The sequence below is a fragment of the Athene noctua genome, chromosome 6 (assembly GCF_965140245.1).
Source record: "Athene noctua chromosome 6, bAthNoc1.hap1.1, whole genome shotgun sequence".
Taxonomy (NCBI): domain Eukaryota; kingdom Metazoa; phylum Chordata; class Aves; order Strigiformes; family Strigidae; genus Athene; species Athene noctua.
The window spans coordinates 17,959,840-17,987,651 of NC_134042.1; the positions used below are offsets into that span (position 1 = coordinate 17,959,840).

The 27,812-nt window shown below is 36.0% G+C and overlaps 1 protein-coding gene across 1 annotated transcript in view; it reads right to left on the reverse strand.

Annotated features, from left to right (window-relative positions):
• Positions 1-24,257, reverse strand: part of RYR3 (ryanodine receptor 3) — a 241,883-nt gene extending 217,626 nt beyond the window's left edge. The window contains exon 1 of the mRNA XM_074909779.1: positions 24,161-24,257. Coding sequence (XP_074765880.1) covers positions 24,161-24,211 — 51 coding nt within the window. The 5' untranslated portion in view covers positions 24,212-24,257. The remainder of the gene's footprint in view (positions 1-24,160) is intronic.
• Between the last annotated feature and the right edge of the window lie 3,555 nt (positions 24,258-27,812).

Consider the following 27,812-nt stretch of genomic DNA (forward strand, 5'->3'; position numbering starts at 1 on the left):
GCATACTTAATATGCAAAAATTTAAGCCTGAGAAAGCTTCTAGCATACTTGCAAGACTGCGGTTAATTTCAGCAGTAAGAAAAGTACTTCCCCTTCGTAATGTCTTTTAGTCCACACGGCATATAAAATGCTTTTTTCATATTACAGAATATCATATGCAGTACCTTGTTAACTGAAAAGACTACTGAATATGATGGAGAACCATTGTAGGGGCAGTATCAAAATTCTGCCTCAAAAGTATTAGATTAACTTATTGAAATGCTTAAATTAAAACCCAAAAATATAATTTAATTTTTTCCCTAAATCACATAAAACAGTGAAGAGCACAGCTTACATACAGTATCAGTTCTTACTATTGTTTATCAGGAGGTTAATTTAAAATTTAATTTAACTAATTGATGAAGTCTGCTTTACGTAGTATTATAATACATTTAAGATTACACACAATTGTACAAATATCCTGCACTGAAATACTAATCTTTGAAATTGTTAACAAATCTAGCTCTCTAAAAAAAGCAGGTTTGATTTGTAGCTACCAACAGAAATAAGAAATACTTTTAACAGGTTATTATATTAGAACCTCCCAGTTCTTAATGTTTTCTCCATAGCTGAGTTGAGGCATTATGAAACACTAAGGTATATGACAACTTTGAATCCTATACCATACAATCATCAAACACTATGGTTTACGATGACCTGACATTATATACCTTCATCATATGATGAAAAGACAGGTATTGCTAACGTAGAATGAAACCAGTCACAAGCTTGATGATTATGATTTGGTGCAAAACTGGGCCTTTCCTCTACCCTTACTGGAAATCCTACACAGCATATATATGCAAAATGTCCAAGCACTTCTGGTTATACTGCATACTGTTTCATTATTTCTATATCAAATTACTTTTATTAGCAACAGTTTTTATAAGTCATCAAGAGAAATCAGAACAAAGTTCAGAAAGCAGCAGCATGAAGTTCCAAATTATACAGTGAAGCACAAATAAAAGTTTTTTATGTAGAAAACAAGCATTGATCACAAAAAAAATGCTGCTAAAGCTTTTAAGCCAACTGCAATTCAAAATGCAGTGTACTTTACAATGTGAATTACAGAAACTATTTTTTATCTACAGAAAAATTTGGAAAGGGTTACATGGTCAGCCAGACAATAAGAATATGTAAATACTTCCGTAAAGTCCGTTAAGGTTAGACACGGTTTAACATGTAAAAACAGCATAAACAAAATGCAGCTGTGAATGTTGGAAAGATCTGGACTAATCTAATGTAAGCCTGAGAAAACTCGCTTACTGAACTTTCTAATTCTATATCATGGTAGCTGGCACATCAGATTTCTTTTCACATGACTTACTTGTCACTTGTTTAACATCGAGTGTAAAAAGTTCTTTGATGGTTCTACAGCATGCTAGAAGATTTGTAAGAGAATATTTTCTGAATATAATAATTTCAGAATTATTTAATAACTCCAAACAAAACTGATTTTAAATTAAAGGAATATCATTGATAAAAGACAAAAATATTGAAGTAACTACAGAGTCATCTGCTACAGCTAGCACTATAATGGTGATTGTATGTCATTTATATAAATGACTCAAATTTCTAAAATAGGTTTTATTTTTAAATATATTGCATTAACTGGAGGTAGTTTAGGACCATAATGAAAAACTGGTATTTAGGTTTGCCAGGCCTGTAATTGCGTAAGAGATCTTACTATATTTTTATTTAAACACCTGGAATAGCATAGCTTGCTTCAGGGAGATTAAACCAGTGTAAAAGTACTATCTATAGTTCAAATATTCTATATGTGCCTCTAGTGAACATTATATGATTATTAAGATAAACATTCACAGCTATTTTTTTCACATAAGTCTATTATAAAACCCACATTTGGGAAAAACATACATTCTACAAATCTTCACATTCAGATCACTCAGCCATTCATGACTTCAGCAGCCTTCATGGAATAGCCTTCATGTTAATCTTTCTTCATTTTAAAAAAGTATAAAACACTTTGTCCCAAGATGGATTTCACGCTGCACTGGATATCACATGCTGAGAACTTAAAATGAAGCACATCTCCCAAATAAAGGGCTTACTCTCAGAGTTTTGATTAAACATCTCAATCTCAGCATCTCAGAACTGAACTGGCTGCTCTCAATATGACCAAAGTTGGCAATGTGAGAGGCCTCTACTGGTTTGCATTTGGAGAGACTCCTACCTCCCTTGTTCCCACAAATTTCTGTATCTCTGTCATCTTCCTTGCAAAGAAAATTCCCAGTATGGCTTACTTAAAATTTTTAATTTGTTTAAGAGCACAAATGCAGTGATTCGATTGGCACTTTTCTGCTTTTTGTACAGAAAGTATGTAATTTTCTGTCTCTCCACAGTTTAAGGGCTAATCTATTTTAATTCCAACACTTAACTATGTTATTTTATTAAATGTTTTTTTATTACTAAAGCTCTTTTTTGTATTGGAACTGGTCAAGCATGTTCTATTATTTTCTGCTTCCTACCTTCCAAGTAATATATTTCCTAGACCTCAGTCTCCTTCTGGCTTTCACAGACAACTTTTTAAAATAAATAAATAAAGCACAAAACTGATAATAAATATTCAATAAAATCAATAATCAAGATAATAATGGTATTTGCATTATCTTAAATTTTTTCATGTAATATTTGATTAATGTTACAAGAGCTATTTACCCAACAGACATATAGGATTACTGACTTTATGATTTAAGACCGCCTTTACGGTCTGAGATTCTAGCACAGCAAACATAACAAATGTTGTCCCAAGGCTATAACTTTTTGAAAACTGAAAATAAGCAGCTGACAAAACACACATGGATAAGCAAACTGTATTTTCTGTTCTGAATTAGGAAGTTGGTGAACTGAGGTTGAGGCAGGAAGTAATATGACTTGCAAATCTGTTAGTAGATTATGGGTCATTGGAGATAGAAGAAGAAATCACCTAATTCTACTCCTTTCTATAGAAATAGAGGTGTAGGTAGATATTTACTTAGTGCTTCCACTACTGTAAAAGAAAAAAAAAAAAAAAAGGAAAAAAAAAGAGCAAAGCTGTCTTATTTAAGCAGAATCTCTTAAAGGCATGGTTGGTTTTTTTTTAAAGGGAATTCAAAAATTAGTCTTAATATTCTCCTTTCCTTCCCTCCTCTTCCTTGAGGCTCTAATAATCTTAATTTTAAACAAAATCCTTTGTTCACCAAATTTAAAAAAATACTCCAATAAATCAGATGTTCATTTACCATTTATTCTTCTGCGCTAATACACAATTTGGGGATACAACGAACAAGTCAATTTGGCAGTACCCCAAAAAAGGGAGGCAAGAAAACCGCTGGTCTTAATTTTCTCCTTATATGTCTGAAAATATTTACAAAACATAATTTGTCTCACTAAACAGTAGTAGTTATGTGTTGTCACATACATTAAGACATGAAGAACTCTCAGTTAAAAGACTGAATAAAGACTAATCACAGTGGCATAGAAGCAATTTCTGATTATGTTCATTTTTCAGCCAATGAGCATTGCTTACCAGAAGTTTATACCAAAAGTACAAAGGAAATAAAAAAAAAAAAATCAAATTAATGCATATCATCAGTAGAAATAACAGTAAGGGTGACTACAGGAGGCAGGGAAATATTTAAAATTTGATTTTTCATGTCACACTGAAATTTTAATCAAGAGAACAGATTTTTCAAATGGCCTGAAACGAAGGCTTTAAAAACAATTTAGCACACCAAAAAACTATAAAGATCGTGGGTATGACACTTGTCATTTTTATATTGGTTTGGCCACAGAGAGTATAAAATAAATGGAATTTACATGTTAAGTGTTAAAAATATATATAAACGATCCTGGGGCTGTAACCACAACTTCCCTCAAATGTGTTATTCCTGACAACCAGAAGTGAGAGGAGACTCCTAATTCTCTGCATCAGTTAATGCAGCTTGCCTGGTAGAAATAGATTCGACTTTACTAACAAAATGATTTGTGCTATCATTCTAGAGAGCATTTAATGTTGTTTTCCTGGCTTAGAATTTCAGCTAGAGGAGGGATCCATGTTCTCTGACAGTATTTTGCAAGCAACGTGTGACAAAGACAACCAATAATTCAAGAAATAATTTTTTGTTTTAGTAAAATTCAGGTCATCAGCAGCGGGACGTTCATTAAAAATGCTGTATCCGGATTACTACATGTAGTACCATTAAAGCCTCTGGTGAAACAAGCAAATAACAAAACAATTCCAGCTATAATGAAATAGTATATTTTTTATGCTGTGCTAAATTTTTATAGATATGTCTTCTACTAAGTAGAAAAAACAGTAATTCTGAATAGCGACTAAAAAAGGGTAAAAAAAAAATCCATCTGTTATGTCTCCTATCATAATAATAGCATACAGATTCATTTCAACACAGAATGATGTGAAGGTCTCAGGCAAGTCATCAGCATTTCAGTATGGCTTCATTATAATGACTAAGCAATAGTACAATGACAGTAAAGTGGGAATGTAGGCTGAAAGTCTAGTATCAGTTGAATTTAATGCCCTTGGTAGGTTGCTGACATGCTATCTGCTTAAGAGAGGACAAGTATATAGAAAGAAAAAAAAAAAAATCTATATTCAGTAGGCACAGGCATCAGACTTCAAGATGAGACAGAACTTTCTCTCCTTGGTTATACACAGACAGCTGACTGAAAATAACTGAAATCCACAAAAACATATATCATTACGTTTTAGATCAAATAATTTGAGAAGCAGTTAGATCAGTGGTTTAGCTACTGACATGTCACCATGGTTTATAGTGAACACTGCTGTTTTGAGGAAAGCAGAAAATATTCACAACCTTCCCCTTCACCGCACACACCACAAATCACCATGCAAATCTGAAAAAGTCAGTTATCTTAAAACATTTTGCTGGAAACTTCCTCCTAAATCTTTACATGTACAGAGGTTACTTTATTTCTCATGTACTAGGCTGCAGAACTCCTTGCTAAACCCTTGTACATTTCTTATTATAAAACCTGTAGTCTCTAGTGTGTTTAATTCTTTCTGAATGTGACTTTTACTTCAACATGATTCTTCAGAAAGGAATTTGTCACCTTTCACCTTCAAAATTTATCTTATGCTATGAAACAGAAAGAAAGGCACTCCTATGTAATTTACAGATTATCTCTGTCACAGCACTGTTTCTTTTCTAAAGGTCACAATTATTTCAGCATCATTTCATGCAAGAATATTTCCATACTCATCACACTGTTTCCCACGTCCTGAACTTCAAAGGTGGCAATGGTACTGTTCCTGCAAATTGTGAGACTACAGTCTGACTCATCATCTTGGCATTCTTTTGTCTTCACCCTGTTTTTCTCTGCTTTTTCAGGGGGAAAACATGAAGAATTGTTCTGAAATTATGACATCCTAAACCGGAGGATCAATTGCATTCACAGACGACAAAACCTTGCTTAGGGGAAGAGGTAGGAAGGAAAGGCAAACTGTTAAAAGGACACTACAGAGTCCATTAGATAAGAGGGTTTCTCTACAGTGACAAGTTTCCTTAAGAGTTAAACTGGATATGGTTACCATGGAGCTAAGACTCCCACAGAAAAAAAATACAGCATTTTGAAACATTTGTTGGAAGCACACAGGCAGCCAAATAAATGACACTGCACCACTTCCAGGCTTTATTAGGTCACTTAAATTCTACCTGCAAGTGGAAGCTCAGGGGAGGGATTTTTACAGGCTTTTACTGAATATTTCAGCCATAGTTCTTCTAATTTAGAAATCTTTGCCTGAGAACTGCAGATAAGTTTCTTGTGCAATGCAACACTTCACCATACTAATATAATTACTTATTAACAGTAATGGTTCCAAGTAAATTGAGGGGCATGGTTTAACTGTGATTGAAAGGGGGGGGAAAAAAAAAACAAAACAAAACGACAAAAGAATGCTGACTTCAATCTTTCCCCTTCTTTCTTCGGAATTGCATTTCTACTGTTGACCTTGATAATATAAATGGCATCCCAGGCCTGAAAGAATTGTGGCTATAAAAATTACCTCTCAGTAGATGGGCAAGACACTGTCTTTCATGAAATGTGTTTGCCTTTTGTCTCAGACTTAATTAATGCATACTCCAAGAAAGGAGGATTTGCCAGCTCCAAAGCCATGGGCTTTAAGGGGATAGTTCAGTTTTCCAAGAATTTTTTAGCCTAAACTATTGTATAATCTGTAGAAGGATATCACAGCAGTTAGCTCTAGTTCTGCACTAAAGGCCCAATTGCCTGTTCTCGCTTGGATACAAGTTTTCACCATGTGTCTCATGAGCACATCTTTTAACCATAGGGCTACCCTTGATCTCTACCAAACACGAGTGAAAATACTTCACCATCTTGCATAGCAAGAATAAGCGTATTAAAAGACTGACATTCCTGTAAGTCAGAGACTTGCCTACATTTTCTTTGAACACTGTATTCTTCATAAACACTAAATAGTCAGGAATGTACTTCCTGCTACTTGAGGATGGTTCTCTCAGTGACACAAATCCAGCTAAGACTGTAAACCTGATCTGGAGAGTTTTGGCCTAAAAACAAGCTACAGTACTATTTCTAAATTCTTCCTCCTTACTTGGCACTAAAGACTTTTTTGCTAGCTGATTCTGTCTCAGAGAGTACATTTCTGAAAAAGTCCTGTGCCTTGTACAGTATCAGCTGGGTGCGTAAACACTGGTAGAAGAACTACACCAGTCACTGGTAATATGTAATCTTTTAACTGCTCCATCCAAGTTAATTCACCTTTGCCTCTCATGTTATTCATATCTAATACCATCACAATGAAAAGGCAAACAGTAAGATGCTATACTGAAAACATGATATTTCAGAATTACTTATATTTCATACTGAAATATGTAGCAGAGTTAAGAAGCAGCTCAGTGGTTCCAGAGAATAATTTGCCAAAGCAGAGCTGTCATTATTTTTGTAAGAAAGAATCCTTACACTTTCAGGGTCGGGAACTAGGATTGCTTCTATCAAGAATTAGAAAAATAACAATGATGAAACATACAGTTTCTCAAACCAAGGAGAAATTTCAAACATTTTAACCTTTCTACCCATTGTAACAGGTTCTTGTGAGAAAAGGATCTGAATGGGGTGCACTGAAGACAGCCAGAGACAGAAAAGCATAACTCAAAGTATTTCAGAATCTGAAGGTCTGCAGAAGTTCTATCCACATCTTTAAAAATAATATTAGTTCATAACTAATGGTGAAATTGGCTACACATCTCAAGAATGTGATTATAGGCGTTTTTCAACTGAATTACGAAAGCTGTTGTCCTAAATTGAATTCATATCAAACAGCACAAGAAATATCAGATATTTTCATCCATATAATTATTCTGACAAGGTGACCTGTTTAGTGAATGAGAGAAAAGCTGTAGGTTTTGTTTACCTGGACTTCAGTAAAGCCTTTGACACTGTTTCTCACAGCATTCTCCTGGAGAAACTGGCTGCTCATGGCTTGGACAGGCGTACTCTTCGCTGGGTAAAACACTGTCTGGATAGCCAGACCCAAAGAGCTGTGGTGAATGGAGTTGAATCCAGTTGGTGGCTGGTCACAGGTGGTGTTCCCCAGGGCTCAGTACTGGGCCCAGTTCTGTTTAATATCTTTATCAATGATCTGGACATGGGGATCGAGTGCACCCTCAGTAAGTTTGCAGATGACACCAAGTTGCAGGAGTGCTGATCTGCTGGAAGGTAGGGAGTCTCTACGGGGGAATCTGGACAGGCTGGATTGATGGGCTGAGGCCAACTGTATGAGGTTCAACAAGGTTCAGTGCCGGGTCCTGCAGCTGGGTCACAACAACCCTGTGCAACACTACAGGTTTGGAGAAGAGTGGCTGGAAAGCTGCTTGGCAGAAAAGGACCTGGAGGTGTTGATTGACAGCCAGCTGAATATGAGCCAGCAGAGTGCCCAGGGGGCCAAGAAGGCCAATGGCATCCTGGCTTGTATCAGAAATGCTGTGGCCAGCAGCACTCGGGGTGTGATCTTACCCTTGTACTCAGTACTGGTGAGGCCACACCTCGAATACCGTGTTCAGTTTTGGGTCCCTCAATACAAGAAAGACATTGAGGTGCTGGACCATGTCCAGAGAAGGGCAACGAAGCTGGTGAAGGGTCTGGAGCACAAATTTTACGAGAAGCAGCTGAGGGAACTGGTGTTGTTTAGGCTGGAGAAAAGGAGGCTCAGGGGAAATCTTATCTCTCTCTACAACTACCTGAAAGGAGGTTGTAGTGAGGGGGGTGTCAGTCTCTTCTCCCAAGTAACAAGAAATAGGACAAGAGGAAATGGCCTCAAATCGCACTAGGAGAGATTTAAAATGGATAGTAGGAAGAATTTCTTCACAGAAATGGTTGTCAAGCATTGGAACAGGCTGTCTGGAGAAGTGGTTGAGTCACCACCCCGGAGGTATTTAAGAGACATGTAGATGTGGCACTTAAGTACATGGTTTAGTGGTGGACTTGGCAGTGTTAGGTTAATGGTTGGACTTGATTTTAAAGGTCTTTTCTGATCTAAATGATTCTATGGTTCTTCCTCATGATGCTATAAGGAGAAAGTATATTTGTGGAATTCTTTCTAACTAAAATTAAATTTCCTTCAAAACTAGAATGTGATACTGAAAGAAATAACTATCAAAAAATCAATACTCTTTAAAGTATCAAAAGCTTTATGAAGCTCCTCTTTAACCCAATGCCTATATATAGTCCAGGGACTACTGGAGTACCTGACATTTCACTGCTTTCTCTAAAACATTACAAAGAGTGACTGCACTGACACAATACCACACATTTAACTCAGCACAAACCTGGGAAACATATTGCCCTGTACCTACCAGAACCTTGCCAGAAAATACCTTAGCATGCCTTGGGGTACCAAACAGGCCAGGGACTGTTCCCAATAGGCAGCACAGACAAGATCACACTGGGGAACTAGTTTAGCTGTACATATGTAAGCCATGCACTTCCACTTCACCTCAAGGCTATTTCATTTACTAGCACAGTCAGAGACTTTGCAGCCTTCAGAAAAGGGTTAAAAATGTAGCTTGTCTGTTCTTAGGTTGGTCTCTAGGTCGAATTCATATTCTTTAAAATGTTGCCTTGCTATGAAAGGTGGGAAAGAAATGGTAAAATATTATGTCACTGTCCATGAAGTAGTTATCACCTATGTTTAAGGGAGACTCATCCAGCAGGAGTATAAACAAGAGATAACAAAAATTGTGAGGAAACCAAAGATCCAGTCATATGAAAGTATTAAGGTTACTTATTCCAGAAAAGTGAAACTGGAGAGGGTATAGAATTCTTCTTTATAAATAGGTGACACTGTTGGCACACACGAAAAAACTAGAAATATATATACACATTTAAGCTGAAAAACTGAAGGAAGATTACTAGATCAATGGATTAGTACCCTGACAAAAGCAGCAGAGGAAAAGATATAATTAGCTTTAAAATTGAACTTCATTTCAAAATGGATTCAATGACTCAAAATGTTCTTTCCAGTTCTATGTTCTTGTGATACATAAATAAATGTTTCCACACTAAATGAAAGCAAATGCAAGGCTGATCTAAGTAAAGATACTTCAGATGGATGCTGTGTGGTAAAAATAAAGGCAGAGACAGCAAACAAACAGAAAGACTGGAAAGTCTTAGTGACTTTACAAGTCTGGAAAAGAACCTATGAAGATGAACTTTGGGAAGCAATGACAGAAGAATTCCAGTGTTCTCAGGGAAGTATCTGTACCTTTTTGTTGCATATCTCCTATTCAAGAGGATAGGGCCTTGCTCTTTTTTGTGTGGAGATTCCACTTTGAAGTTTTTCTCTTCCACAAAAAATATTTATTTGTAATTTTCCATCAAGAGCAAGCAAACTTCTTTTAAGACTCAATTTTGGCAAGCCATGCATGTCAAAATGAACAAAAAGCCTACCATTTCTTATAATTTCTTGAACTTTTTATTACCTCAAGCAACAAGAGACACACTGTTTTTTACAGGTTCAGGTAGAGCTAAAGGAGAAATGGGTACAAACTGGTATCTCAACCTCTCTTTTGAATCGTTCCTTGTGAATACTCACTATTAATGCATACTCACATTGACTGGATATAAATACTCTTTGGCTCCCTAGTCAAGCCTTACCCCATACTTTTTTTTGGTTTGTTTGGTTTTTTTGGTTTTTTTTTTGGTATTACTATCCTTCTTGTCACACCAAAAAAACAACAAAACAAAAAAACCAAACAACCCTCAGTGGGATAATTGCACCTTAGTCTTTTCCCTTTCCCTGCTTATCACATTAAATAACTAAGTCTTTTACAACTCATCCCTCCTTTAGCTGCCATCCCTTTAATAAAAAAAAAAAAATGCTGTTTCTGATAAATTTGTGGTACTAATCACAAATGCCCATCTACAAAAGCTCCAAGTTTGGGGTTGTTTTTTTGTTTTGGTTGGGGGTGGTGTCACCTACCATCTCCCACAGATGAGTTTTCCCTATAGATGTAACCCACTACTGGTCTAAAACACAAACCCCGGTTTTAATCATGGTTTACTGGAGATGGTTTAAGATCATTCTCTCAAGTTTGGCCATTGTTAGATCACTGGACTAAAAATACTACTCAGTGTAATATAAGGAGTGGTTGATACACTTGTTTAATGTTGAATCATTTTTTCACAAGCAAATCTTTATATAAACATATAAATTGCATTTCCGATTAGTTTTGGTTGTTCAATACATACATTAGATCTCCCTTTTTGTTTCTGCAAGCTTTCATGTTTAGCATATTTGCCTTCTAACTAATTACTATTTAGCAGCAGTGCACTGTTATCACATGTAACTACACAGGACTGACCGTTTCACATAGCTGTAACATTTTATCAAGCTCTACTTATGAACATTACACTAACTTACAAATAACTGAATTCAAGGCCTGAAGTCAGTGATCCAAGCACAGCTAGTATCGCAAGAGCCCTGCAAACTATGCATATACTAGAAAGAAAGTAACCAGAGGGAACAGCAATTGCTCTACATATATAATATTGTAACAGGAGAAGAAATACTTAGGAAGCAGCAGGTGTTGCCATTGCTTCAGACCACTATTTTAGGACAGCAGCACAACATTGTCTAAGGCAACGTTTCTGAAAACACTGTAACTCTTCACCTTGTGTACCCCCCCCCCCCCCATGCTTACATGACAACGCAGTTATCCCACAATCAAACCACTAACCTTGCATCTGATCAGTATGAAAAAGTACAGAACCCACCAACATTTAAAGAAACCAAACAATGGTCACGTGTGCCAAGAACCCCGACTACATAAATCTCTGCTGGAACAAAAGGAGATAGGAGTTACCCTTGAGATGCCACCTCAACCACCGAAGAAAAGAGCACCTGAACAGTGACATGATCTGATGGGGCCTAACTCAGCACTGCTAAAAGCTCACCACCTTTGCCATGTTTATACAATATACCTACTTTTCAGTAAATAACAACCATGTCATTGCCTCTGTACTCTGCAGCTGCACTTGAGAGGAATAACTCAGTGACTTCTATTGTAACAACTGCAAGTTCCAGTTTACAGTGAAGAGACCTGGCTCAAGAAATGATAGGAAGAGAAATCAAGAGTACACAGAAGTTGGTAACTGAATCTGCCATTCTGAGACAGCTAAATTACACAGCTAACTGATAGGGTGTTTCCCTGCAGTGTGATGGAGATGCAAGGGATGCACAAAAATAAAGCAGTTGGATTTTGTCAACTGATGTTGCCTGGAAGTAGCCTGAGGTAAGGATAATCTTCCATCAATTCCCATGTTATTACTGACTTCTGTCATTACGGATCATGTCTGGTTTTTTAGATAAGCAAAGAAAGAAAACACAGATGTGAAAGAGAAAAGTAGTACATAGATTAGGATAAAGTTAGATTGCATGAACACATGACAGGGCTATTCAATTATATATTTAATTTTCTAAACAGCATTAGAAAGATTGCACTGACGTCACAGATTACCTATAACAGAATATCACCACTATCACCTTTTGGTCGGTTTTTTTTTGTTGTGTTTTTTTTTTTTTTTTTCCCTTGAAGATTTTGCCTCACATTTTCTATGTTGTGGTGAATGTATTTCACCCTTTAGAATATTGTGATTTATGATTCTAAATGTTCTTTGTATTGGTAATGATAGGAAAGGTCATGTTAGCACTCTGATTGGCAAGTTAAGCCTTATATGCAGACCCTTATTTAGTGAATGATGTCATTTAAGTCTAAGGCTAACCTTGAGAGAATCTGACTTAGGAAAACCCTGGGCAAGAAAAAAATGGATAAGTCTTTCTAACAAAACCAAACTTCTGTCATGAAATGAAAGTTACATGCTCAGAATGAATCTAGAATCTTCCATACTATCGAGCTTCCTGAATTTCAAGTTAATCATGGAGGAGACTGTACTTCCTGATTCAGTTTCTCTCAAAGTTGGTGTTTTCTCAGTAGCAAGGCACCAGTGGATACAACTTCACAGCTTATTGCTTGTGCAGTGAATGACAAGAAATAGGAACTATACTCTGGTTAGCAGTAAAAGGTCATTAATGACAGCTTCTGTAACTTAGCTGCTAGGTAGTGCCTTCACAGCAAGTCATCAAATTGTGGTCTTTCAAAGCAAAAATGAGCAAAAAGCCTGAGTAAGAAAAACATTTTCTCCTCTGATAAAATTCTCTTAAATTATTTAACATTATCAATATATTTTCATAAGTGGAATGTTTAAATGCAGGTGATAATCTACTTTTTTCCTGCTTGAGGAAAATCATTATTGTGTAACAGCTTAGCAATTAGAATGTATTCCATACTGGAGGAACAATCCGGCTGTTTAAACAGTGTTTACAACAAATGACACATCATATCAAGTTCTTCTTTTAGACATCACCATTTGTTTATGTCTAGCTAATTTAGTAGCTGCTATATGCTCCTCAACTTTCACAATTATATGAGCATACCATACCGTATAGTTAATTCTGTGCATAAAGGAGATGGGGAGAAAAATGTGTAACTGAAACAATTCTGAAACTCAGGCTGATTTGCATGAGTAAAGCAAAGCACTTCTTCATCAAGCCATGTTTGACATACTAAACTCTTATTATTTCATGCATTAAACTGAAGAACAATGGGTAAATGTTCACATCACTGGCAAAGAATATAATCCCACATCCCATACCCCTCTCCAGTAACACCGTTATATGCACTTCTATGAAACCAACTTTGGACAGTAAGTTTGTCTTTTCGGTGCTGCATAAAACCATTGCTTCAAAACTGTAAGGGTGGGGAAAAAAGTCCTATGGTAGATGCTGAATATTCCTTCTCTTGTAAAACACCAATTTATAAGATGCTTCTATTATTGAAGCTTTTTTTTGTTGTTGTTTAGTGCTATGATAGTTGATTTCATTATGTCTGTACAAAGCAACCTTTTTTCCATCTTTGTAAAAATCAAAATATTAAAAAGTTTTAAACACTAGAAGAAATACAGCAACATCATTATTATACCAAAAAATACATCAACATCTTTATTAAAAGAAAAACATGAGGAAAAATATTATGGATTTGATTAGACACAAATTTAAAGATATTCTTATAATCCAAATATTCTAATTTCATACTACCTGGTACAATATTAGATGCAGTATCACTTAACTGTATAGATTAAATGATTTTGAATCTTTACAAGATCCAAAATTTTACCTTTTTTCCATTTTAAGGAAGCAATTTTTAAAAATTTATGGTTATCTTGAGCAAAACCACAATATAGAAAATAAATAAATAAATCATTAATAAACCCAAATATCTAAAGCAAACATAAAAACCCAGCGTTCCCAGTGATTGATGGAAGAGATTCATATTGGTTGATAGAATTTCTTTAAAGGGTTGTAATTGCAGAAGGTTCACTAAAATTGCTGGATTTCAGTTCAACAAGGCTCAATTGGAACTTTTATAAGAATAATAAATGATCACTGATTTCAGGTTTTGCTTAAGTGTTATCATTGAGGTACTACTCAGTATTCAAGCACAAAACTATTTTACCCACTCACAGGACAGAGTTACATTAAAGACAGGGAAAATTTAATATTACCTAAGACAGCCACCTAAGAGCCAGTATAGCAAGTAGATAAAACTCGACATTTTTGAAAGAAACATATATTTTTTTACATTGTGTTTAAAAAAAAATAAAATTAAAAAAAATCTAACTTCACAGTTGAAACACCTGGGTGATTCAGCCATTAAAAGTGATAGCCAATGGTGCTAGTCAACATCAGCCACTCCCGGTAACTTCACCTATACCAGTTACAGTAACAAAAATAAATGATGATAATGGAGGCTGAATTCCACATTATTCAGGCAGGACCATTTTCAAGAGATCTGCAAAACCTTGCTAAGGAAGCAAGTAAGGAGTCTTAAATTCGGTTTACAGCAACTCACAACTCTTACAGATAAGGTTTAGGATCTGCAAATTAGAAAGTTATTATTGTTATATGCACTTTAGAAACCTCAAATTCTAATGTATGTAAACAGCACATAAAATAAAGAGAAAAATGCAAAGTTGGCACATATTGTTAATACAATCACAATTTACTTCCCACAGATAATGACTGATCAGAAAATCAAATCTTATTAATCCCTATCAGCACTTTTTCCTGTGATGATCAACACGCATGCAGCAACGAATCTTCTCTCCTGTGAATGTTCTGCATGGAAAGGTTACCTGGTTACCAAAGTGCAGGCATGACATCCATGATCAGATTTGAGGTCTTCCAAATTCTAAAACCCACCTTTCCCAGTTCTGGCTACATATGAACTATAAAGTCTGTTGACTTTGATCTTTTGGAAAGTGCAACAGAAACGGATATGCTAGGTTATGCTAGTAGCCTGGAGTATAATACTGACAGTTTGGATCTGTTAGTTTGCTTTTTAAATCAAAATGTTAACTGACTGTGCACTGACTGTATCAACATTTCTATACATTATCAAACAGCTTCTGAATTCTACAAACTACTGACATTAAGTATCTTTAATATGTTCCAGGTGTACAGGTCTTCTGGGCATTTTTCATATACAGAAGAGATGAGACAGTGCAGACAATGAACTTCAGTGGAAGTCTTGAGAGATGGAAGTCATTTGGCCCTAAGCATTTTAGTGAATCATCTGAGGCATTTTAGTATATAGTCTAAGCTTGATGATCCTTGTACTCCCATTTGTACATGGTACAGCTGGTGCAATTTGAAAGCATGTTAAATCTTCAGTGTTTTAAATTAGTTCTGCATCTGCTGCTAAACAGCTGCTTCAAGTCTCTGAATTGAAATTCTACTGTTTGTACAAGTAATTTATAAAGGATTTTATTTAAGTTGCAGGTTTTTTATATTATATTGTTACTGGAGAGCATTCAAGGTCTTGCAATTGGGTCAAGGGAAGTTGGTTTTCTGGTACAAGGCACTGGAGAACCTGTTTGAATGCTGAAGTAGCTGAAATGCTCAAGACTGTCAGAGATGTTTGTGGTAGACCAAAACCAGCTCAAACGTGTGCTGACTACTTGTCTTTCTGAGGAACTAGCACTTGCTTGTTTACATAAAAGTCTAGTAGAAGGAAAAAGCCCGATGCACTACTGAATCTTTCACCTTATGTTGCTGTTGTCTCTACTATGGCTTCTATTGACTGAAGCTGCCACTCCTCACGACAGATATGATGTGCCCAAAGAGAGAACTGGAAAAGAGAGGTTACCTGATCAACAGACTGGCCATCAGCTCCTATTTACAGCCCAACACTTGTTAAGACTGAGAACTGACTGACAGCAGGTGCACAATGGCTGACAAACACACGGATGTAGGCATCATACTGCACATGAGACATTACCAAAAGTAGATCTAGGAGGGGCGGGAAAAAAAAAAATCCATTTTCTAGTATTTTTATAATTCCTATGCATATATCAATCTTGAACTATTTAGACACATTCTGAGGATGTCACATATTTGCCAACTGTGCTTCAGAACACCACTGTAATTTTCAGGAAACAGGTTTCCAAAAGTTAGCCAAGCGAATTAAACATTTAGGAGGAAAAAATCTTCTGCAATTGGAACAACATACATTAATTTTAAGTAATGTCTGGTATGCAATTTTAAATCTTCGATGCACTAAAAGCACTACATTCTACTAACTCATAGACATAATTAATGGTCTGGTGACTTTTTAATGACATTAAGACAATGTTAAATTTAAAATTTCTACATTGAGCAAATAAATCAAAATATTCATTGAGGCATACATTAATGACTCATGTTTTCTTTCTGAATCTTTTAAACTGTGTTTATGTTAGCAATTGTTTTCTTAAATTGAGATGATAATTTTACTGTCTACAGAGGTCTGGTTATTATATATCCGCACTGTTATTATGTGCCATTTGGGAAAATATGTGTTTCATGAATGAAGTCAAGAAATATATGACTTTAAACGAGTGTCCTGAGATTGAATTAAATATAGTCTAAATAACTGTGTGCCAAATTTATTTTTCTTCTCCTCCCTGCCCACAACTCTGTTTTAATTTTTGGAATCTGTATCTAATGCACCTGGCAGCATTTGGCTGTGTGGTCACAGCACTGCCATGGGAACTGAGAAAGAAGCAATACTCACAGCTGGATGTCAACGTGAATCATACCCAGTTAGCATGGCAGGGGATTAGAAAAAAGGCACAGAGATCAGGCAACCCACTTACTGCATTCTATAAAAACGTGGGAACATCACTAGCAAACTCACTGTTTATTACTGAAGATATTAATCCCCCTTCAGACACCAAAAAGCAGAGCTTGAGAAGAAGACAAATTCCCCCACCACTGGGGCTAGGGGGAAACAGGGAAATGTATGCTTGGAGTATTCATTTAGGATTATTGCATGGTCACAAATTCTATCAAAAAAGCTTTTAACTCACTAACATTCTAAGGTGAAACTGACCTTTTTCTTGATTGTAACAAGTTAGATATTATTTCAGCAGACCTGCATTGACACTGATACCCAAAAAAGCCCATAACCTGACAAGTTAGATCTATCCTAGGGGTTAAATCAATCATGACTATATTTAATGTTACATTTATTTTGTAACAATAGACTGTATTTACAGCATTGTAACACATGCACTGATTTCTTTTTGAAATAGCTTTTTTTTAAAAAAAGTTAAGTTGTAGAAAGAAACAGTAGCTAGCAAAGCATGATGCTGAATTCATGGAGTGCAATGTTGCTTTGTTTTTATCTGGTGTAGACTGGACCAATAAGAAGCAGCTTGCAAAAGTGCAACTCATTACATATAAATACATATGTCCCATATATATCGCATATATATGTATATATCATATGACATATTTACACATACATCATACATACATGTACTATCATTACATATGCAGTGTTGTACAGTGCATCTCCAAACATTACTACTCTGTGTCATTGTAGGACAAAATAGGTTTACAGTCTATTCTATAGATCCACTAAAAAAAAAAAAAAAAAAGGTATTGGAGAAACAGACCAAACAACGATTCAACAGCAGCCTGGAATGTCAGGACCTTTAGAAGCAGGTCCCTAACTCTGGTACATTCAATTTGATAGAGAGAAATCAGCCCTCACCTCTGGCCAATCATGATGCAAATCTTCACTGTCCACCTGTTCTATCTGCAAAAGCTCTATTTGCCTTTTCTCCTCTCTGCCCCCCTTTACCTGATAAAGTCTTTCAACACACTATCACCTAGCAAATGCATTTTTCCCAGAATATTTAAAGGTTTTTTTTTCCTCATGACACCAGCAAATCTATAATTATTTCTGTAACTAGAATGTAAAAACTACTACCTAACAACATGCTGGATATCATTTCACTGCCTTCTCATGTGTCCTTCTCACCATTCACTGTTATCTTTTCTCTAACTGGAAGCTTTTGGTGGTGTGAACATTCCACTTGTTCTGTATTTGTACCACAAGCTGGGAACAGACCTCAAGATCCTAACTCAGAGAATGAAAGACCCAAGTATAACAAAACAAATCATGTGAAGTTCTATCAAATTATAATACAGCTGTGGCTACACCACTTACCTCTCTTTTCCTCAACAGCACCTATAAAACTCTAACCATTAAATAAACTTCAAACAACTTTCATACTATTAAACATACCAAACTACTTAAGTGTTTCTCTTAATCTAAACATGGTGCAATTTTCCCAAAGAACTATTCCTTACCAAGAGCCTGAAACACCCACTTAAATGATATTATTTCACCCCAAAAAGAGAAATTGTTACAAATGAATAACTCTGATACAGACATCAAGCCACTACTCCAGTGTGTCCAGAGCTAAAAACTAGACACACTATACAGTCTGAAGGCATGATTGTTGTGTTCATAGTATGGTAGAGCATTTGTTTAAAATTCAATCTTGAAAAAGGGTAGCAATTAATAGCAGATCTTACTTTTATTTCATCAAAAATAAACACTCACAGCACACTACAGCATATAATGCACTGGCAAATCTGTCATATTTTAGATCTACCTTATGATATCACCGAGACCTTCAGTAAGGAAATAGTCCTAGGCAAACAACAAAAGTAAACTGTTTTGCATATAGTGACAAACTGGACAAACCTATTCATAAAGTTGCAAACACATGCAGGAAGTAAAAGTGGCGATTCAATTGGTGAAAATAAACAAACCAACATTATTTGGAAAGAAGGATGCTACAAGTTCTAAGAAATTTAATTCAGGATAAAATCATAAAATTAAGTATGATTTCCATGGTAGAAACTAAAAGATCATAAGGCAAGGAGAGTGCTTGCAACTAGCTATACTGGTGATAGCCTTAAGTTTAAGAAGCAAAACCAAATCTATTTGAAAGATTTCTTTTTAAACAGAGTGGAAGAGACATGGTGGACTTTTTGATTGTTGTACCATTTTTCTTCTTCTTAGGAGACTTAGAAGTATGTACTGCTATACAATTGTTAGAAATTATGGCAATAGGATCAGACGGGGGAGATTTAATGCACAGAGATAAATAGATACACAGATACATAAACATTTAATTCAAAAATCACTTAAGCGCCTAATACACACCAGTTTTCAGAAGCAACTCAAGTTTTATATAGCATTATTCTTCCTTTCTTTTTATCCTTCTTGTAAAAGGCATTGACTGACTAATGGACAACTACAGTATCATGAATTGCAGTACATTTCAGTGACAACAGACAAAATGTCTTAATTTGGAAACAATACCACGGAACACACTCAGAAGCCCGCAGAACCTGCACCAGCTCACTTAAAAGGGACTTCAGGAAAATTCCATCAATGTATCTTAAGGTATTCCTTAGCCTTTGTGACTTTTACTATATATAGATTTCTATATTGCTTTTATATAATCTAATACACAACTCACTGAGAACAATGTCCATATTTACCCAGTTTTTAATTAACCACTGCTAAAAAATTGTCCCTAGAATTATCTTCCATTACTGTCTGACATTTATCCGATATATCTGTTTGTGAATATATCTGGTGAGCATTATACAGTAGATATTCACACTTTACTGAATCAAGCCACAGAGGTCAGCACTACAGAATATCAGCATGCTGTTCATAACATAACTGTTAGATATTAAGTTGGACTATTAAGGACGAATTATTTTAATGTTTCTATTACACACATTCTTTGTTACGTCACTAGGGATACACCACTAAGGACACAGGTTTGATAAAACATGTACTAAAAGCATCTAAAGAAGAACTGGGTTTATGCCACACTAAATCTTGATAAACTGAAATGCTTTAGTACAACTTCTAAAATAATAAAAAAACCCATGATATAATCAAATTTTATATTTGTATTTGGCAACAGTGAAAATTATTGGAAAAATAAAATCTAACTCTTACAATATGAACTGTCAGGTATAATGTTAACTGAGATAACTTCCCATCTTATTTGTAACATCTGAACAATAGAAGAGCTCATTTTCAAGCAATATACATAGGACAGTGTATTCACATACAAAAGTGTATGAGCCACTCAACTGTCTTGATTCTGATCATTTAACACACAAATGATCAAAAACATACCTGAAAAAAGAATCTGTAAACTCACTGTGTAAATCTATGTACGTGGACTAGATCTTGGAAAAAAAAAATCCAAATATTCTATTCTAGGTCTTTGTAACAACAGGACTTTGCTCTTTAAGTATAACAGATAACTACACTCAGTCTATGACAGAAAACAACTTCTCACTCCTGTCTGCAATAGTGATTGGAGAGGTTTATCAGAACACTTAAAATTAGGTCATTTAGACAAGCTGTTAAAGGAGCAAAAGTCAAAGAAGAATCAATTGTTAAGGCCCTTGTCACTCAGAGAAATGAAGAGTTTGTAACTAGTTGGTCAAAGAGACATGCATACACAGACACACGCACAAAGGCATACACACAGGAACACCCATGCACATCAACACACACTCTGTTCAGATCCACGGAAAACAAGTCCAAACTCTCTTGACTAATGTGTTATGAGCCATCTCAAAAAAAAAAAAAAAAAAAAATTTCTTTGCAGTAAAATAACTAAAAACACTTTCCATGAATGCAATGAATTTCAGGAAAAGTAACAAAGCAATACACCTATTAACTAATGTTACCACCATAATATAATTTGGACTGTAAAATGGCAAACAACTTTGACATGCTTCATGACAAGTACATTTAAACAGCTCCTATGCTTTGGGCAGGGGAGTGACTCCTCCCAGTCATGCTCTCTGTTAGCAAGTGACTACATAGGTATTTCTGATGGAGGAAAAGAAAAGCTATCTGCTCCAAGGAATCACCTGATATTTGATTTATTTGGCAGCAGTGGGAATGACAGAGAACTTGGGCATAATTTCCAGAGAGGAGAGGGCTTTGTCAATTTGTCACACTAGCAAAGTCCCAGTAGTAGGAAAGGCTTGAATGAGAATGCTTTACTCACTCATTCACATTGCTAAGGGCAACAGGGTTCCCTCTATACCCCTTAATATGTTATCTCAAAACAGCATGGGTTTTCACACATGTTCTCACCTAATGCTACATAAACATTACTTTTATTAATTTCTCATACCTTAGGAAGGGATAACAAACAAACAATAAAGTCATCTAAAAAACAACCATTACCAGGGCAAGAAACTAAGAAATAGCAGAATTGCATATTAGACACGTGTAACAAGTGTTTTGCTTCTCACTTTCATACACAACACACAAGTAGACACACACACACACACTAAATATCCAGAGTCAAATCCAGATGAAAGCCACCAGAAAACTAGAAAAAGAATTCCAAACATTATTACAGAAACCATACATCAAAGATTTCATAACAAAAATACAGCAGCAGGGTAGCAGTGTAAGAAAAAAAAAAATGTGTGTATTTATATATTTATATTCACACTGAATTTACAAATCAGGGAAAAATTAGGAAAGGAAATTACACTGTATTAGTAGCACCCTCCTGTAAATGGTATCACTGTGCATAAAGACCACGCAAAAAACTGGAACTTACTTGAAATAAGTACTGAAGACATACTACTATTACTATGACTGCTACATCAACAGTGATGACAATGAAAGTGTTCTTTTCCTCTCCTCTCTGGAAGTTGTTCTTACGGTTTTTGCCATTCCCATTGCTGACAAATTAATCAAATAAGATAAATTTGGAACAGAAAGTGATAGTGAAAGCCTTTCCATCAAAGTTTATAAATATGCCCACAAGTTTGCTGCTCCCTAGAAATAAATACAGGTATCATTTTTATGCATTCCCAAGCTTCTAGCCCTTCTATGAGAGCAGAGAGCCTTAAAATGATGCACAAAACCATACAGTAACTTAGATCTGGAAGAAAAACAAAACCAAAAATCATAGCCAACAAAAAATGGGGGACAAAAGGAAAGATTACCTTTAAGGAAGCAAAAAATCAATTTTTCTGGACTTTTAGGAGTTAATTCTCCTTCTCTTTCAAAAAAATACTGTAGAATACTTTTGGATCAAAAGAGATTTAATCTTATTTTGTACCTCACCAAGAAAGAGGTATCTCTGAGAATCTAAAATATCCTAGAGCACTTCTGTCTACAGACTCAGAAATAAGAATATGGAGATCAACAGTTCCAAAGGAAGATTCAGCCACACAAGCCTGGGAAACACTCACTAGCAATTCAAATTTCCAGAAAACATTTTGATCTGGAGAAGATCCTGATAGATCAACAATTTCCCTGGAAGAGTTCTAAAAGTCTGCTGCAGTCCCGGTTTGTATATACAAAGAGTGTTTACACAGCAGTAAAAGCTGCAAGTAATAAACACTGAAGGCTTACATCACTGAAGTACTCTGTACCTAATAAACGGTTCCTTTCTCAGTATATTGTGAAACAACAATTGATCCCTTCTCCATGAGGTGAAGGAAGTTATAATGGAGAGGAGACAGCAGTAACTAATATGATTGTTTAACAGCAAGGAGAAGCTGGAGCTTCCAAGACAGAAAACTAGTCCATTTTTTTTCCCCATAAAAGATTCCCTATCACCAAGTAAAAAGAACACTTCTGCATTGTCTCACTTTTGTGGTTTCCATTTTCGGCCCCCACTTTCATTTAGCACTTATTTTACCTGTTGGAATGAAGTGCAATAGGGTCCTACTAGCATAAGAACAGGTCACAGCAGCAGAAATTGCCATTTCACGTAGCACACACAGTCTATCTACAAATAGGCAAAGCTCCTCGCTTCATCACTGAGAAAGATTGTTCAGTCAAGGCAACATCTTAGAAAGTGAAAGAATGAAGGACATTCATTTAAAGCTCCGGTCTGGGCTAAAAGCACCTTCTCCTAAAGGCTGAGGAATCTCCTAAACTATGTAATATAGATACTTCTAAAAAGTGGAGTGGAGCAAAGGGATGTTGGAAAGAATACTTCACTGTGATTATCCATTTCCCTCCCCTATGAAATGCCCCCAGGCTTAAAAGTGCTAATGACACTTCATCACACCTAAACAATTTACATAAGCAGCAGCAGCTGCCATCACCACTCTCCAGACTTTAATTCCCAGAAATAAATATTCCCAGAATCCCTGAAATCAGCCTTGTAATTTCCTACTTTGGGCACTTAGCATGTTTTATTTTAGCGACTTATCCTTTTAAAGTTGTATCAACTCTAGAGGAGACGTTTTCTGAAAAATTATTTGTGATGAATGCAAATTAAAGATAGTATGGAAAGAAGAGGGAATACACACATCAACAGCAGTTTTTTCATGCTAGTTACACAACAAAACACTCTTAGTCATGCAAGGTAAAAATAATGACACACAAGATGACAGATGAAAAAGATCTTATCCTCTTCCCAAAAATTAATGCATGAACACTACTTGCTTAAAAGTCCAAATTGGTTGTCATACTAGATTTGTGTAAAGCTTTAGGAAAGAATGGTGTGAGGGCTCTTTATAGAAAATTACACCAAGTGAAGGCTATTTCACTAATTAACACCCCTTCCCAAAGAGATCCTTCTCTCCTTTTAAAATAAGCTTCTTTTAAGCAGAGAAAAGACCCAAAACATTTGCAGAACCCCGACTTCAACATCTGTTGGTATTCCCTACACACACAAGTGTGCTTGTGTGTGCATGTTTAGCAGAAGAGGTCATCAAGGGCTTGCTTGGTTTATTCATCATTTTAAGGCTCTCCTATTTGCAAAGCTTCTGTTAATGTCAGTGAAATCTAACCTAGACAGAAGTTTCAGAGGTCAGATATTTGGCATGCTACATTTAGAATCCCAAGTACAAAGTTGACGAGGACGCTTCAAACACAGGGGATTATAGCGGAAATAGGTCTCCTTATACCAAACTGGCTATTGAACAGATCCAAGGAAGAACACACTGAGACTGCCTGATGCTATTAAAGCTCATATTCTTGCTTTATTTTTTCCACTGACTAAATCAATTCTCCCATTTGGCAAAGCCCAGCACAGAAATAACACTTTATTTTTAATACAACAGAAAAGGAATAGACATGAGACATAAAATCATGTACTACATGACCTATAAAAAGCAGATACTTACAGTTCGTAGGAACTGTATTTCATCTTCCCCTCCTTCACCCCCTTCAGCCATGGCTCTTGAGGAGTCAGCTCTGCTGAGACTCTGATCGCCTCCACCGTCAGCTCACTGCGCTAGGTACAGCTCCTCTTCTCCTATCAGTATTAGCATATAGCTAATCCACAGCCATATAGGGAGCTCAGCTAACTCCACTGCACTGCAGACTGTCAGTCAACCCCCTCACTGCCAGAGCCAACTGCGCTGCTTTTCCAGCTCCTAGCAAGCAATTCTTTTCCTTTTCTCTCTCCCCTGGAGGCAAAAAAAACCCCTACTGTTAAGGTATTGCAGGAAGCATTATATGCACCACTAGGTGTTGATTTCCACACACACCCCCCAGATACTGTCTGGTCAAAACAGCAATAATGGTGAAGTGTTAATGAAAGCAGAGCTTGCGCTTCCATTTTCACAGATCAGGGTACCCAATTTTGCACTGAAATCTATCAAATTCAGCAACTCTGAACCTACTGATTTGTGCAGCAGAAGGATGTAAATCAGATGATCACAGGACAAGCTGATTTTGACAGCAGATATTTTCAGCTTGCTTACAATAACTTCCGTTTCTTGCTTCTCTGCATAAGCAGCTCCAAATCTGATTTCCAAGACGACTTAATGATCTGAACCTACCATGTGTAGTTATTTGTGCTACCCTTATAAAAGGTATTTATACATATATCCCAAGGACTGCAAGGTTTTTATTTGCACTTTTGCAGAACTGCATTGGAATATGTATAGAGGATGGTACAAATTTATTTCAAAACCTATAAATCACAGTTATGTTAAAATAAAATTTAAAATAACTTTAAATTCCAGTTAAACAATGACAAAAATTGTGATTAATGAAAATTGCTAGTTTTTACTTCAGTACTAGAAAATGAGCAGAGAGAAAAATGGATCAACTCTAGAAAATTTACTTAAGTGAAGGGAGAAAAAGAGAAAGGACACAAGGAAACAGGAGAAGAGAGCACAGGGGAGGCTTTAGCCAGTCAGTTCACTATATAATCTTGCATTTTGTGGTAGGGTTGCAACCACAGCCTGGGTCATACATTCTACCCTCGGCAAAGCACTACCCAAACTTGTGCTGTCTGTATTTACATCGACACATACCGTCACAGACTACCATACATATAGAGACTTTTCCACAGTAAAAGCATGTTTTTGTTTTACAAATTGAAAACATAGGCATGAGAATAAGGGAAGAATTTTCTTGGGGTCACAAGGACAAGTGTACCACAGTGAAAACTGAAACTAGATTCTGTATGTCCACAAGCTAATACGTTTAGACACAACTGGACATGGAACCCAATACACGCTGCCCTCCCCACCCCTCATCTCCCCAAAATAATAGTATTCTGTTTTTCATTAAACATAGACAGGAGCCAAACGATGAGATGCCAAATAGTTTCCCTCCTTGAAGTGCAAAATCCTTTGAAAAACTTTTCTGTTTCACTCCCTCTTCATACTATGAGAAACTCTGTCCAAAAAATCATAACAAACCCATTGCTCAGCAACAGGCAATTTCAGGCCAAAAGCAACTCAGAACCCTCTTGCTGACATTCATACAAGCTGGCCCTGCCACTCCATCCACTCCCCCTTTCCCATCCTGTATTTTTTGTTGGTTGCTGTGAGCAAGAAAAAGATAGCTCTCTGCAACACAAAGGCAATGCAACAGAAAACTATTTCTCCGAAGTGCCAGAAAACTGATTTGGTTGGTGTTCTGAACATCCAGTTTTGTGTTTGTTTTTTTGTGGTGTTTTTTTTACTAAGCCATCTTTGAATGAGTGTTTTATGGCTTTCCTCATCAATGCAAAGAACAAAACTTAACAGATCTTCCTCTATGGAATATAGTTATTAAAAAAAAAAAAAAAAAAAAAAAAGAATCGGAGGAGTGGGGAAAACTTGCCTGAAGTCAAAGCATGCCACTTAGTGCTTTTACTGAAAAACACATCAGGCAGAGAGGCCTAGACGATACATGCTTATCCATACATTTATATTTAGAATGGATTTGATACAGGTATTGCGTGGCAAAATCTACACATGTAAGGACAGCTTTTCTGTAATGTCTTACATGAAACAACCTTTCAAGCATACTACTGTGCTTTGAAAGATTGTAAACAAGAAATACCTACAAACCAGAGAAAATAAGCACAAGTCATAAATCTCATACTAAGTACAAGCATTCTATTTCCTTCACAAATAGAAATCAATGTCATGCAGTACATCTGCTAGTCAAGTTTTATTTCAGTTACTGCAGTAAGATTTTCAGATAGTAAGTTCTGAACATGCAGAGCTGAGAAAAATCCATCTGAATCAAATGGAAAGGGGGGGAAGTAACTTTTCAAGTGTTTTCCTCATATATTGGAGTATTCCATCAAAATGCTTCCTGTGAAATTTTGAGACACTTCTTGAGTAAAATATTATATTTACATCAGTTAGATAGATAGATACCTATGCAGATAGATACCTATGCCTGCAACTTCTAATAAAGCAGTTACAGAGGTTACCATTTTTTCTTTTAAACACATACGTCAACACACCAGGATATCACTTTGCACTTTTAAACACAAGACAAAGCATATGGAAAAAGGAATATTGGTGATACCTCTAGTATTCTAATAGAGATCATATAAAACATCGAAAATTCTGATTCATGTCAAATTTCACTAGCAGGTTTGGTTTTCCTTTTTGTAAGTCCCTCTATTTTTCTTTGACACCCAGCTTTACAAAGTAACTTGTGCACTGTTTTGGGAAACAATTTCCTGCTCCAATAAGCAAAATATTTTGGTTAGATTTCATATTTTTAAAATTTTCAAGTGAACTGCAAAACCATTTCATAGCACTTTTATTCATTAGAGTTTTGTTCTGCTTAGTATTATGCCTGTATGTTTAACGAGAAAAATATTCAGCTGCTACAGCATAATGAAAGGTCTATCTCCTGAAGACATAGGTAGTTTTCTTCCAGAACTTCCCCACTGCTCTGCGATTGAGACTTGGCTGTTAATGGAACCTCACCTAATCCGAAGTCTCATTTACATGAAGTAAAATGTGTTGCTTTTCTTAACAATAACTTGTCTTGAAAAATCTTTTTTTTTTTTTTTTTTAAATTTACTGAAGCTAATATTGAAAGAAAATGACATCAGGTCACTCCAGTAAATCAATCTAAAATGATCATATATCACACAGAGTGTGTGTGTGTGTATATAATATACAGTGACTCTGCTTTCCTGGAGATGACTCAGGTGCAGTATTGCACTGTGAAAGCCAAATAGGTCAAAATCTGAATTGGGACCACTGTGTATGTCGTGACATCCTATTCATGCCATTAATTGTAAATCCATAATTTTTCATTTCTGCTGAATACATTTTGGAGAGACTCTATGGTATTTTAAAGCTATCAAAACAACTCATCTACAAAACAAGTTTAATGAAAATTTCCTTTCTGTTTTCAGCACAAACATGCTGCCTGCTTACTCTCCAATGTAATATTCCCTCTTACTAAGGGAATTAGGCTGATTGACTATTCACACAAGTTCCTGATTCTAGGTTAGCTTTTGCCAGGCTTCAATGCTGCTGCCATCAAACAGTAACTCAGAATTTTTATAGTGGCAGTAGCCAGGCA